The sequence below is a fragment of the Triturus cristatus genome, chromosome 4_2 (genome assembly GCF_964204655.1).
Source record: "Triturus cristatus chromosome 4_2, aTriCri1.1, whole genome shotgun sequence".
NCBI classification, from domain to species: Eukaryota; Metazoa; Chordata; class Amphibia; order Caudata; family Salamandridae; genus Triturus; species Triturus cristatus.
In genome coordinates, this window is record NC_140586.1 from 942074191 (window position 1) to 942088641 (window position 14451).

The following is a 14451-nucleotide window of genomic DNA, read 5'->3' on the forward strand; positions in this document are numbered from 1 at the left end:
CTCATGTGTACTTGTACCGCCTTCTTTTGAGCCCCTGTGTGGGTTTATAAAGCCCCTGTTCTCTGTACTCCTTAGAAATGTCTCCTACAGTGATTTGAGAATACTGTATGACACATTTTTCCCTCTTCTGAGGTTAATAAAAAGATGTCTTTTATATTACAGCTTCTGTGCCAATCTCTTCTTTGTTGGTTTAAAAGGACCAGGTTTATCAGTGAAGCCCCTGAGAAGGTTTGATTTCATCAATTGGTGCCCTCTGTGAGGCTCATCAGAGAAGTGGCTATCCAAGGGAGTGATCTTAATGGGAGACAGGAATCTACTGAGGAGGACAGAACAGGATTCTAGTAAAAAGGTACCCTAAAACTGAGATTAAGTCTCTGCAGCCCAGTATATTTCTGGTCTTCCTGATTGGACTCCTCCAACTGCTTACCACTCCTGACTGAGAACATTTTTGGCGTGAGTATTCTAAAAATGACCGTTTGGCCACTCAGAACTTGGCACCGAGGTTGGAGATTTTTGTGCTTGTTAAGGTCGTTTGCTGCGACGCTTTTTGGACTTGTATAGAAATTGGCCAATATTTGGAATTTGGAAATACATAAAATGCAATTTATGTAGGCAGGTAATGAGAAACTTTTGTAAACTTGAACGGTACACTTTGAGTTAAGTGCTACTTTGTGTATAATATTGTATATGCTGCAATATTCTTGGCATGCCTGTTCTTAGCACACATCGTAGAATGTGTAGCTTTCTTGGAGGTACCATTTTGGAACTTGTATAGAATTAGCCGGCTCCCCTAGAGGGGATACTTAACTAGGTTTAGGTATAAAAACGTATTTCTTCCTTGGTGACTAGTACCCCCGAGGAACTAAATATGTACCTAGAAAGGATCCTGGTCTGTGCACTTAGTAACATTCATAAGTGGTGATATGCAGAGCGGTTTTTTTCCTGGTGTTCTGCCAGCCAAATGTAGGTAATATGAGTTACAACTAGTATTTACAAATGGTTTGGTTTAAGTATAGTCTGTGGGCTGTCTTTTGTTTCTGTCCTAAGTGTTGATCTGTGGGTTAAATGTGTGTTTAAATGTCTGTGGTTTGTAATTAGTGGTACTTGTGTGAGTAAATAGCGATTGCGCTCTTGGTGCAAGAATGGCTAGCCTTAAGTGCCCTGTATTATGTGTATGACACCGTTTTGAAAATGTCTGGAGTGAGCTCAATGTTTTTTTGTCATCATTCTGTCATGCAAAATATCATTAAAATAAAATATATTTTAAAATAATCCAGCAATGAATTATATAATATATGCTAAATAGCTGCACGCTATCATTAAATTGACAGAGTAAGACACTATAAATGTGTGCAAATTGCCACAATGTTAAAGATAAATATAGAATCTACATTGAATAGGAATAAAAAGAAAAGCTTCAAAAAACGAAATTGTATGTTTTGCAATAAATAAATTAAGATACAAAATGTCACAGCATTTATCCTTCTGTATTAGGTACTAAAAGGCATTCACATTATCTGAGCGAGTTGGTTGTTGCTGAACTAAATACACATTACAGAACGACAGATTTGTCCTGGCTTGAAAGGCTGGCTTGAAAGGCGTGTGAATTCGACGCCTCTTCGTGTCAAGCAGCTGTGTAAGCATATGGCTATTTCTGACTCAAGGCCACAGAAAGAAAATAGCTGAAGTCGACTACATCTTAAGTCAGTGCAAACACGGTGTAAAACCCTGCATTTCAGACTGCGGTTTTAAAAGTTAGAAATATAGTTTCATTATTTTTTGATAACAGAGAACAGATTGACAGCAGGGATTTCTTTTCTTAATGCCTTTTTAAATAAGGATAAGAGTGTTTTTTAATGTTAAATAATAATGACTCTCCTTTAAAAGTGGCGCAGACTTTCATGTTTGAAGTTAGGCTTCTGTGCTTAGGGTTATGAATGAATGTGTTTAAATATGATAAGCAAGGGATGCAGCTCGCTTTTCATATGTGGACTCATCAAAATGATTGGATTTATTAAAAAAAAAAATATATATATATTTTGATTATATAAAAAGTAATCTTATTTAAGAAAGGTGCATTAAATTTGTTTTTTAATATTTATAATACCTAATAATGATGCTGTGACCTCCTAGCATCCAAATTGAATTTAAGCCGTGCTATACAGCAATAGGGGGCAACTTACATGTGAAATGTCACTTTACCCAGGCGTACAAAACTCATTTTTATAAAGGTATACATTATACATTTCTGATGCCACATCTCTGGGATATGTAGAGGACATTCTGGGGATGACTATTATGCAACAACATTGTAGGATATTCATTTTTAAGTGCCCCAAACATCAAAGTCGAAATTGAGTAAAATTCACTATTTAAATGAGGTTATTCCAATCAGAGCAGCTTTTAAACTGCCTTAGGCTCCAGTAAATGCACATATGAAGTATAGAATGAATAGCTGACATCTATACTGCTAGACAAGCACTCAGCACACTGCTTACAAATATAAATATGTACAAAAATCTGGCAGAAGTTATTAAGCTTACCTCTGAATTGCTGGTAGACAGGAATGGAGTGGGTTGTTGAGCTCTCAGTCTCCAGGGTCACTTTGAATTGGGAGAACCGCATGAAAACCTTGCACACAAGGTGGAACAGCTGCGAATAGGTTAAAGGCTCAGCGCACGACTTTCTTTGACATTACGACATTTGAAAGACGAAATTGCAGGGCAAGAAAGAGGTTTTGCTTACTTTTTTTGGCAAAAGCAAGTTTTTGTGCACTCATATGAACAGAGGGAAATATAATGGTATATGTGAGCTCTGATTAAGACAATGGCTCTGCCATATATATAGCACTAATGCTTTTAGGGCTGTATTAAGGAAGCAATGGGATTTAGTTTGAATTCATGCGCCCTCATGTTACACTTGTACATTTGCTAAAGGAATATGTTCTTTAGCTAGCTCAATGTGCTATTTACCTCCTCAGAGTTTGTTTATGCCCAGTTGCTACAAATAGGGGTTGATAGTGTTGACAGAATGAAACCTGTTACAGGTTTCCTACTGTCAAAAATGGGGGAAGGAGGCTAGCTCCTCTACAAATTAAGGGTAGGCAAATTTATGTTTTCTCTCTCTTTGTCTCACTTTTCTTTTTAGCTTGTCTAAACTGTGAAATAGCCATGAGACATTTAATTGGCTATTCAGTAATACTGTTAGCATTAATAAAATGAATAAATAAATATGTTATGTTACTGCCCATCCTGCCTGATGAAATTATGAAAGGATGAGTAGTCTAGATTGCTGTTCCCTTATTTGATCGTTAAGGGGAACTAGATGTGGGTAGTTTTTGTTCTAAACTTCTCAGGTGATAACACCACTATTGTTTGTTATTCTCATGCTCCATACAGTTTTGCAAGGGCATTGCTAGTTTTTATTAGCTAGTCTGTGTAAATAAACTGACAGTCCTTACTGGAGCTGATGTTGCATAGTTTGGATTGTGAAAAGTAGAATGCAGGGAAGATGCCCATTTGATCCTTAGCAAACATTTTTGAGGAAAATATTATAGGAGTCTGTTTGTCACAACATGTTCTGCTGGAGAAAATGTACCCATTATGTTGAAGTTTTTAGTTCTTTATGTAATAGGAACCCCTGTTAAATTAGCAGTTTTAGATTTTCCTGTTGCTCCTATAACATGAGAGCACGGTCCTAAGCATACAATGTAGGTGCTCTTATTAAGAGAAATCATTTTAGAAGTGTCTGCAGTCCTGTACAAGTAATGCAAAGTCCATGAGCAAAAGTGTAGAACATTTCCTTTTTTCTTGAGGGTCTTTAGAGGAATACACAGATGTAAGGATTTGGAGTATGTCTGTATTGATTTTCTCTTTTCCTCAGAATTTAGTAAATGAACACAGACTTCATTGGCTGCTTGGGATTGGGTGACGTATTACTCTTGTCAGTTCACCAAAGAGTTCCTATTATACTTGCCAATAGGTCCAGGCTGTTGTTTTTTTACTCTCACATAGATGAAAGTGGTTCTTGGGTGCCTTGCTAATATATGGGGCGCCCCAAGACTAGGAAGTATCCTGAGACTATCCTCTCTGTTGATAGATTATTTCTGTACCTTGTCTAGAGACCTTTTGTTCTGTCCACCAATAGATATTTGCTGCCTTACAACCATTTCCAGAGGGGCACAGACATCAGATCCAGCTTGGGGAGTCAACACCAGTCCAGCTTGAAGTCAAGGTGAAGGTAACCAGCACAGGCATTGCTGGCAACCAGGACCTCAGTGAAGGTAGAAGGCTGGAAGCACTGGAATGTGAAGTGTGTACCCCTGCCACTGTCTTGGGCGAAAGACGGGGTCACAAATCAGAAAGGAGAAATCGTGGATCAAATTTTTGATGCCCAGCTGAGAGTCACAAACCGACCAGAACAGCAACAAAGTTCTTGCTTGAGGTGACCCCCTTTGAAACAAGGGTTGCTTCAGGTACTGCAGCATCACGCTCCTGAATGCTGGCTGTGAAGTCTTCACCTGTGTTGGTCAAGAGATACCTGGGCACACTGGATGCAATCTATGGCCCCAACGAAAGAGCAGTGTGCCAGCAGAGCAATACAGGAGTTAGGGAAGGACTTGAGTTCAGGGTACAGGTGCCGTGTCTCTGGTGCCTGTTAGATTGAAGTGAAGAAAACTGGTGCACTGCCTGAGACACTGGACAGGATCGCTGAGAGCATTTGCCCTGGTGGGTTACTGCCCTATCCTGAAAGAAGAAACTTTTCCCTTGAAACTGGGCCGTTATTCCTGAGTTGCGAGTTGTGCAGCTCCACCGTAGGAACAACAAGAGCCTGCCTGTGAGGCTCAAATGGACACAGGGAGAAGACTCCCCTCTGGCAGGTTGTACATCGGCTTTAATTTCCCAAGGACTTCTTTGACTTTTTTGTTGAAAATGTACCCCATTGGTCGTCCCATTTTTGAGGAGCCCTTTGTAGCTCTTCCTCCTAATTCTCTTGGCCCTGTGCGGTCCTCCTGGTCCCCTAGATCCAGGATCATTTTTGTAATAATATGTCTATGTCTGACTGTTTTAATAATTGTATTAGGAATAATGTTTATTCTGCGAGAGAAAAGTTCATCTGAGCAGTTGACAAATGTTACTTTACCCTTTCCTTGATTATAATGATTGATACTCTAGCCCTCATAAAGGACACACTGGAAAAGTCTAGCAAAAATGTTTTTATTAGATATGTGCTATTGGTTATTCTGAAGTTGAAATGGATGGTCACTGAAATGCATAGGAGCCTTGAAAATATTTTTAATGTATGGTTCTAGGATTTGCTGAGGACTAGAAAGCTAATAGTTCTGTTTCTGATAATAGTAATTACTCTCTCCTGCTATCGGTATGACCCAATGCTCTGTTCCCTTTGTACTCCTGCTTATACCTTATACATACCCGCTTAACAATATTTAGAATGAGAAATGCACACCAAGCAATGAATTAGGATATTGATAAATTTATGAAAAATTAATGTGCAAATAATTTGTGTTTTCCTACTGGATCATGGGAAATGTCTTTAGCTCATACTAAAAGGACCATCTGTTAAAGATTGCAGGAATATGTTAGCATGAGCTGAAAGGCATTTTGTACTTGGTAGCCATTTTAGTTAGCTATGTGCTGGCCATTTGCTGGTTCCCTCTTGCAGAGTCTTGCACATGCTCAGAAGGGCCGAGCTAGTAGAATGCACCTGCTCCTAGTATAGAACTGTCAGGCTGTTCTAACTGATGTCAGCAATGCATTACTCCTCCTACTTGTTGACTGTGCAGTTTCTGTATGACCATCTATGTGTGTAACTCTTCTCGTGTGTACTTGTACCGCCTTCTTTTGAGCCCCTGTGTGGGTATATAAGGCCCCTGTTCTCTGTACTCCTTAGAAATGTCTCCTACAGTGATTTGAGAATACTGTATGACGCATTTCTCCCTCTTCTGAGGTTAAATAAAAAGATGTATTTTATATTACAGCTTCTGTGCCAATCTCTTCTTTGTTGGTTTAAAAGGACCAGGTGTATCAGTGAAGCCCCTGAGAAGGTTTTGATTTCTTCAAAACTACCTGCTGACAGCAGTCACAATGTTGAGACAGGACCCCCTTCTAATGCCACCTCTGCCAGACTACCTGCTAACAGCAGTCAAAATGTCGGGACAGGACCCCCTTCTAATGCCACCTGTGCCAGACTACCTGCTGACAGCAGTCACACTGTCGGGACAGGACCCCCTTCTAATGCCACCTCTGCCAGACTACCTGCTGACAGCAGTCACAATGTCGAGACAGGACCCCCTTCTAATGCCACCTTTGCCAGACCTCCTGCTGACAGCAGTCGCACTGTCGAGACTGGACCCCCTTCTAATGCCACCTGTGCCAGACTCCCTGCTGAAAGTAGTCACACTGTAGAGACAGGACCCCCTTCTAATGCCACCTCTGCCAAACTACCTGCTGACAGCAGTCACACTGTCAAGACAGGACCCCCTTCTAATACCACCTCTGCCAGACTCCCTACTGACAGCAGTCACAATGTCGAGATAGGACCCCCTTTGAACGCCACCTCTGCCAGACTACCTGCTGACAGCAGTCACAATGTCGGGACAGGACCCTCTTCTAACACCAACTCTGCCACACTACCAGCTAACAGCAGTCACACTGTTGAGACACGACCTCCATCTAATGCCACCTCTGCCAGACCACCTGCTGACAGCAATCACACTGTCGAGACAGGACCCCCTTCTAATGCCACCTGTGCCAGACTACCTGCTGACAGAACAAATTATCTTGAGCTTAGGGGAGTAATCTCATTTCTTTACAATCAGCATCCAAATGCGAAAATCCAAATCATTTTTTTATTTTATTACATATCAAAAAACATGCATTTCTTTTTAACATGTAAAATCTAGTAATTATTGTGTACATTTTATAGCATCGTGATTGGTTCTAGCTATATATTATTTTTGTGCAATCAATCTTTTTTTAAATTTCTTTTGTGGAACAATCATTTCAAAATTCGGCTCCATTAAGCCATCTAGAAATTGTCGTCCAAGAATGTAAAATGGTGATTTTGCCTGGCTATCAAACAGTGTGAGGCTCTGTGACTTTTGTTAATGATCACTTACTGTTCTGCAGAAAAGTCTTGTGCTCACCCTGGCTATCACACAGCATGTGGGTCGGAGAGTTTCATTAATAATCTGTATCTGCTGAACAGACACCTTCACTTCCTGCACTCTTCTGAAGTGCTCGGCCTGGCTATCACACAGATGCAGCTCTGTGACCTTCATTATTGATCCCACACTCTTCTGAAGTGTGCTCGGCCTGGCTATCACACAGCTGCAGCTCTGAGACCTTCATTATTGATCCTGCGCCCTCCTGAAGTGAAGTATTCGGCCTGGCTATCACACAGCTGCAGATCTATGACCTTCATTATTGATCCTGCACTCTTCTGAAGTATGCTCGGCCCGGCTATCACACAGCTGCAGCTCTGTGACCTTCATAATTTATTCTGCATTCTTATGAAGTGTGCTCGGCCTGGCTATCACACAGCTGCAGCTCTGCGACCTTCATTATTGATCCTGCACTCTTCTGAAGTGAAGCCTTTTGCTCGGCCTAGCGATCATACAGCTGCAGCTCTGTGACCCTCATTATTGATCCTGCACCCTTCTGAAGTGTGCTCGATCTGGCTATCACTCAGCTGCAGCTCTGCAACCTTCATTATTGATCCTGCACTCTTCTGAAGTGTGCTCGGCGTGGCTATCACACAGCTGCAGCTCTGCGACCTTCATTATTAATCCTGCACTCTTCTGAAGTGTGCTCGGCCTGGCTATCACACAGCTGAAGCTCTGTGACCTTCATTACTGATCCTGCACTCTTCTGAAGGGATGCCTTGTGCTCGGCCTGGCTATCACAAAGCTGCAGCTCTAGCTTTCAGAAACCTGTAATAACCAAGGGCCTGATTTAGATCTCGGCGGACGGGTTACTCTTTCACAACGGTGACAAATATCCCGTCCGCCAAAATATTAATCCCATAGGATATAATGGAATTAATATTTTGGCGGATGGAATATCTGTCACCATTGTGATGGAGTAACCCATCTGCCAAGATCAAAATCAGGCCTTAAATGTTTCAACTTCTCTGTCTCATCGGATTTGATTGAATGATGATGGAAATGATCATCATTTGTTCTACATCAGAGCTTCAGAGGTAAATGTCATTCACTGCGAGGGTTAACCCAGAGAGCTGCAGCTCACATTCTCCTGCTTCAGAGGTAAATGTCATGCACTGTAAGGGTTAACCCAGAGAGCTGCAGCTCACATTCTGCTGCTTCAGAGGTAAATGTCATGCACTGCAAGGGTTAACCCAGAGAGCTGCAGCTCACATTCTCCTGCTTTAGAGGTAAATGTCATGCACTGCAAGGGTTAACCCAGAGAGCTGCAGCTCACATTCTCCTGCTTCAGAGGTAAATGTCATGCACTGCAAGGGTTAACCCAGAGAGCTGCAGCTCACATTCTCCTGCTTCAGAGGTAAATGTCATGCACTGCAAGGGTTAACCCAGAGAGCTGCAGCTCACATTCTCCTGCTTCAGAGGTAAATGTCATGCACTGCAAGGGTTAACCGAGAGAGCTGCAGCTCACATTCTCCTGCTTCAGAGGTAAATGTCATGCACTGCGAGGGTTAACCCAGAGAGCTGTAGGTCACATTCTCCTGCTTTCACTTCTGCTTTTCTACACAGCTCTCTGGCCGCTGTCACAGAACAATTAATGATGCATAAAATGACCAAAGCCACAGCCAGGTCTGAAGAATCTTCATTTTGTGCTTGTTAAATTGTTTTCAGTGTGTTGGGTTTATATGTTTTATCACTAATCTACAGAATTAGCTGAAAATACCCTTGTGAGTCCAAGCATTGTTCATGGTGTTGATTTTACAGGCAGCATGGTCAGGTGTGCTTGGATTTCTTTCTTTTTAACTCTCTCACAGAATAAAAACCAACAATGTTTCTTTACTTTTAGTCCACTTTGTGCTAGCCTCCCAATGGGTTTCCTGATATTTCATGTTTTTCCTAGCTGTAGGGAAATAAACAATAGCAGAGAATAGACACTTTTAAAATTTTTCGAATATATGTATTTTTCTTATTTCCTGCTCGTTCAGTCTTCTATTCCCTGCTTTTAATCAGCTGGTATTTGAATGTCCCGCATTCTTGTAATTTTATCAGTTTCTATAATTCCTTCATCTCACAACAATTGCACTTTTTTGCTTCAGTGCACACCCACGGATGGGTCAGTATTATTGATGATGTAATTAAATTATTACCAAATTCACTCAGCTCTACGCTTATTTCTATGTGGGTTTAGTGATGGTGGTGTGCTTGCTGATGTCTTTGTAGGTTTGAAGATTGACTGAAGCTCTTCACACATTCACTGCATTGGAATGACTTTTACTCTGTGTGTGCTCGCTGATGTATTTGTAGGTTTGAAGATTGACTGAAGCTCTTCACACATTCACTGCACTAGAATGGCTTTTCTCCTGTGAGTGTTCGCTGATGTTTATGTAGGTCTGATAAGCAACAACATCTCTTCACACAATCACTGCACTGGAATGGTTTTTCCCCAGTGTGTGTTTTCTGATGCTGCTTTAGGTACGATAATTTACAAAAGCTCTTCAGACATTCACTGCAATTATATGGTTTTTCCCCTGAGTGTGTTTGTTAATGATACATTAATCCTGCAGAGGAACTAAAACTACTTCCGCATTCACTGCAATGATATGGTTTTTCCCTGTGTGTGTTTTCTTGTGCTTTTTTATGTGTGATAATTGCCTAAAGCTCTTCAGACATTCACTGCAATTATATGGTTTTTCCCCTGAGCGTGTTTGTTTTGTTTAAACATGTTTTATTGTTTTCTTACCAACATACCAATACACTTCCCACAAGTGCCCAAGCAGCTCACCAAAAATTAGTACATACAACATTTCAACCAGTTATGCATTGGAAAAGTTACCCGTCCCGCTTGGACCCCCCCTCCCACTCCCTCCCGCAACCCTTGTCAGTGTGCCCCCGCCTCCTATCCTCCCTCTGATGTGACCCTCCCTATTACTATGATACATGTAGGGGCATTCAATCCTGTCTCTGTTAGCTTGGGCGTTCCCCTGGGTTCAGCCGCGTTGAATGTGTCCACCTATCATAGTGACCCGCCTCCTACTCCCCGCTTATCGCATCCTCATGGCGGTCGGGTAGGTCCCCCTCCCCTATGTTTTCTGACACCAGCCCCTGAAGTTGAACCACCAGTGACTCCCATGCACGGGCCATCGCTAACGCCTTTTCGTCGTTCCTCCTATGCGCTAATTGGAAGCGAAGTGTGCCCTCTGCGCCTGCCCATTTCGCGAACACCGTCCGCCACCTCAGAAAGCTAGGCCCCACCCTTGACTTCCAATGCATGGTTAGCTCCCTCTTGGCCATGATCAGCCCTAAGTCACAGAACTTGCTAGTAACCTTCGTGCGGCGGGTGTGGGGGAACCAAAGCAACAGGCAGGCCCCCCTGAGCGTGTTTGTTGATGATACATTAATCCTGCAGAGGAACTAAAACTACTTCTGCATTCACTGCAATGATATGGTTTTTCCCTTGTGTGTTTTCTTGTGCTTTTTTATGTGTGATAATTGACTAAAGCTCTTCAGACATTCACTGCAATGATATGGTTTTTCGCCAGTGTGTGTTCGATGATGTTGTTTTAGGAGTCCAGATCGACTAAAGCTCTTCTCACATTTACTGCACTTGAATGGTTTTTCCCCAGTGTGTGTTCGCTGATGAATCCTTAATGTTTTCGATTCACTAAAGCTACTTCCACATTCACTGCAATGGTATGGTTTTTCCCCAGTGTGTGTTTTCTGATGCTGTTTTAGGTGTGATGATTGACAAAAGCTCTTCACACATTCACTGCACTTGTATGGTTTTTCCCCTGTGTGATTTCTCTGATGGTATTTTAAGTCTGTTAATCGACTAAAGCTCTTCATACATTCACTGCACTTAAATGGTTTTTCCCCTGTGTGTGTTCGTTGATGATTCCTTAAGGTTACAGAATTCCTAAAACTATTTCCGCATTCACTGCAATGATATGGTTTTTCCCCTGTGTGTGTTTGTTGATGAACCTTTAATGTTGATAAGTCCCTAAAACTACTTCCACATTCACTGCAATGGTATGGTTTTTCCCCTGTGTGTGTTTGTTGATGATGTATAAATCCTGAAGCGGAACTAAAACTACTTTCACATTCACTGCAATGGTATGGTTTTTCTCCAGTGTGTGTTCGTTGATGAACCTTTAATGTTGATAAGTCCCTAAAACTACTTCCACATTCACTGCAATGGTATGGTTTTTCCCCTGTGTGTGTTTGTTGATGATGTATAAATCCTGAAGCGGAACTAAAACTACTTTCACATTCACTGCAATGGTATGGTTTTTCTCCAGTGTGTGTTCGTTGATGAACCTTTAATGTTGATGAGTCCCTAAAACTACTTCCACATTCACTGCAATGGTATGGTTTTTCTCCAGTGTGTGTTCGTTTATGAACCTTTAATGTTGATGAGTTCCTAAAACTATTTCCACATTCACTGCAATGATATGGTTTTTCCCCGGTGTGTGTTCTCTGATGAACTTTTAGGTCTGATACTTGACAAAAGCTCTTCAGACATTCACTGCAATGGTATTCTTTTTTCCCAGCGTGTGTTCCCTGATGCCGTTTTAGGTGTGCAGATTGACTAAAGCAACTTCCACATTCACTGCAATGGTATGGTTTTTCCCCGGTGTGTGTTTTCTGATGCTGTTTTAGGTGTGATAAATACATAAAGCTCTTCACACATTCACTGCAATGATATGGTTTCTCTCCAGTGTGTGTTCTCTGATGGAGTTTTAGGCCTGATAAATACATAAAGCTCTTCCCACATTCATTGCACTTGAACAGGTTTTCCCCCATGTGTGTTCCCTGATGCCGTTTTAGGTGTGCAGATTGACAAAAGCTCTTCACACATTCACTGCACTTGTATGGTTTTTCCCCTGTGTGATTTCTCTGATGGTATTTTAAGTCTGTTAATCGACTAAACCTCTTCACACATTCACTGCAATGGAATGGCTTTTCCCCTGTGTGTGTTAGCTGATGACATTTTAGGCTTTGTAAATATATAAAGCTCTTCCCACACTCACTGCACTTAAATGGCTTTTCAGCTGTGTGTGTGCGCTGATGACGTCTGAGTTTAGATGATTCCGTAAAACTACTTCCACATTCACTGCAAGTGTATGTTTTTTCTTTCTTGGTTAGTGTCTCTGAGTCGGGTATGTATTTTTCTACATTACTTGACTGTGCTTTCTGTAGGGTCAACATGACCGATAAAGCACTTGTGTTATTCTCACACTCCATGTATGTGTGTGGTATTTTGCACGCTTGCTTTCCGATTAAACACTAAAGTTCAAAGGTCACAAAATATTCACCACACTCATAACCTGTGTAAGGCTTCTTTGTGGGTGATTTTGTCTTTAGACTGGATAATGGTTCTGCAAGCTTGCAGGTTAAGATCCATCGCCCTTCTGGTTGGTGCCCACTGGGACAGTACTCTGTGTTTTATATAGCAGAACCCCCATTTCTTTGAACTTTCAGTTAACTGTGCTTTTCGCTGGTTGCTGTGGAATGGCCTGAAAAAGTTTACAATACACCTCTAGCACTGAATGGTGGTCTGATATCACTTTAGGAAGCAGAGCACTGCAGTAACCAACTCATGATCAGAGCTGGTACTGGACATGTTTACACAAGAAGTGCCTTAATTTTCTAGCAGGTCATTTCTTCATCTTGAGGCACGGAGGTGCACAGCTGAGACTCGTAGAACCACCGAATTGCCCTTGACGGTACTGGTACTTCCAAGATCTGTCAGTTTATGTTCAGGTACGGCTGCCTCTGTCGGCACTTATGTTTTCCTGAATACTGGAACTCAATGTTTCAGACTTTGCTTTTGCAGATTTACAGTATTATCTTCATTATTCTTAAACATTTTGTGCAATCAATGATTGTTTTCTGTCGGATGTAAAGAGATTTAAATTACTTAAATGGAAAATACAGGAATGTTCATATACAATTTTTAATTGATTGTAATAGCATCTCATTTAATACTATTGTTGAAACTTATGAAGACATATTTAAGACATATTTAACCATACAGAGATATTTACATAAAAGTTCCTTTGAACATGCCACAAACTAATTTATTTCAGCAAAGGTGTTCATAGAGTAACTAAAAAAGGGCGCTCGCATAGCACTCATATACTAGCTACAGCTTTAGGTAGATGCATATGGTCAAGGTTTTGTTAAAACAAGAACCGCTCTTGGAGTAAGCGATGGATCAGGAAGACTCAAGACAGCAAGGTGGGCACCAGGATGTTGTGCCATTCATCGAATCTTATTGTTCATGGAGGTGACTGGTTTCATTCACTACTAACTCTTTTTTCAGGAGAATTACCTTCGCTGTTGTCCTAAAGCCTGATTACGGGGGCCTTTTGTGCGCTGATTGTGTTTGGGGGCCATGTGGCGATAAGGGGCTCTATCTGGGCCTTGTAGGCCCTGCATCATGTACCGACCCTTTTCCCATATAATGTCCCTACCCACTCTAAAATGGCGGCACCTCTAGGAATCTAGATATTGACATATGACTTAGCATGTCCTTCTTATGGACATGAAACAAGGACTATCATGTTCTATAGCTTCTAAGTATTTCCAAGGTGGCGGCCATCTTAGAATGATGTTGTTTACTAATTCTGCTTAGATTTCCAGACTGGCTCGGTCTATCGAATATCCAAGGTCATCCTAGGCCACTGTTCATCTCATCCCCCATCCCTCTAATCCGGATTCTTTCTTCATAATTGCAAAATCTAGATTGACCTAATGTATTTCAACTTCCCTTTTTTATATTCGCAGCAGGGCCCTGTCTTCAGGATTTGCTGATTTCCACCTAGAAATCGCATGCATATAACGCTGGGAAGCACAAAACAGAAAGAATACCAACTTCTCTCTGGACACCTTCTGTCATGATGCTGCTGTTTAATGGGCTGTCTTTGTAGAACGGAGTCATGAAACTTTCCTCCAGCCACCTCATGATTTGCTCCATCCCTTCCTTCCTTCATCTGACAATACCCTCTTCTCCTTGACTCCCCTCAGTTTCCCCACACGTAAGCATATAGTACTCCGGTCCCTCCACTCTTTACACTCTGGAAATTTGGTGCCCTTAGCCACGGATTCCCTTTCTCGAAGATCACTAGACTCCAAACTGGCTCCAGACGGCTGTAATTCCTACAATATCATATACCCCCCTAAACTACCTAAAAGCGTTTTCAAGAACTTCAAACACAGGCTTCTCAAATTTCACCCAGAAACCCTTATTTCCACCCCCTATGAGTGTACGA

General features: G+C 41.6%; 1 protein-coding gene across 2 annotated transcripts in view; it reads right to left on the reverse strand.

The window, feature by feature from the left end:
* Window positions 1–14451, reverse strand: part of LOC146839008 (uncharacterized) — a 64970-nt gene that overhangs the window by 29370 nt on the left and 21149 nt on the right. The window contains exon 3 of one of the 2 annotated variants that reach the window (XM_085603038.1): window positions 6849–13069. The exons of the other annotated variant lie outside the window; for it this stretch is intronic. Coding sequence (XP_085459164.1) covers window positions 10610–12421 — 1812 coding nt within the window. The 5' untranslated portion in view covers window positions 12422–13069 and the 3' untranslated portion in view covers window positions 6849–10609. Of the gene's footprint in view, window positions 1–6848; window positions 13070–14451 lie in introns of those variants that run through there. 2 annotated transcript variants of the gene reach the window in all.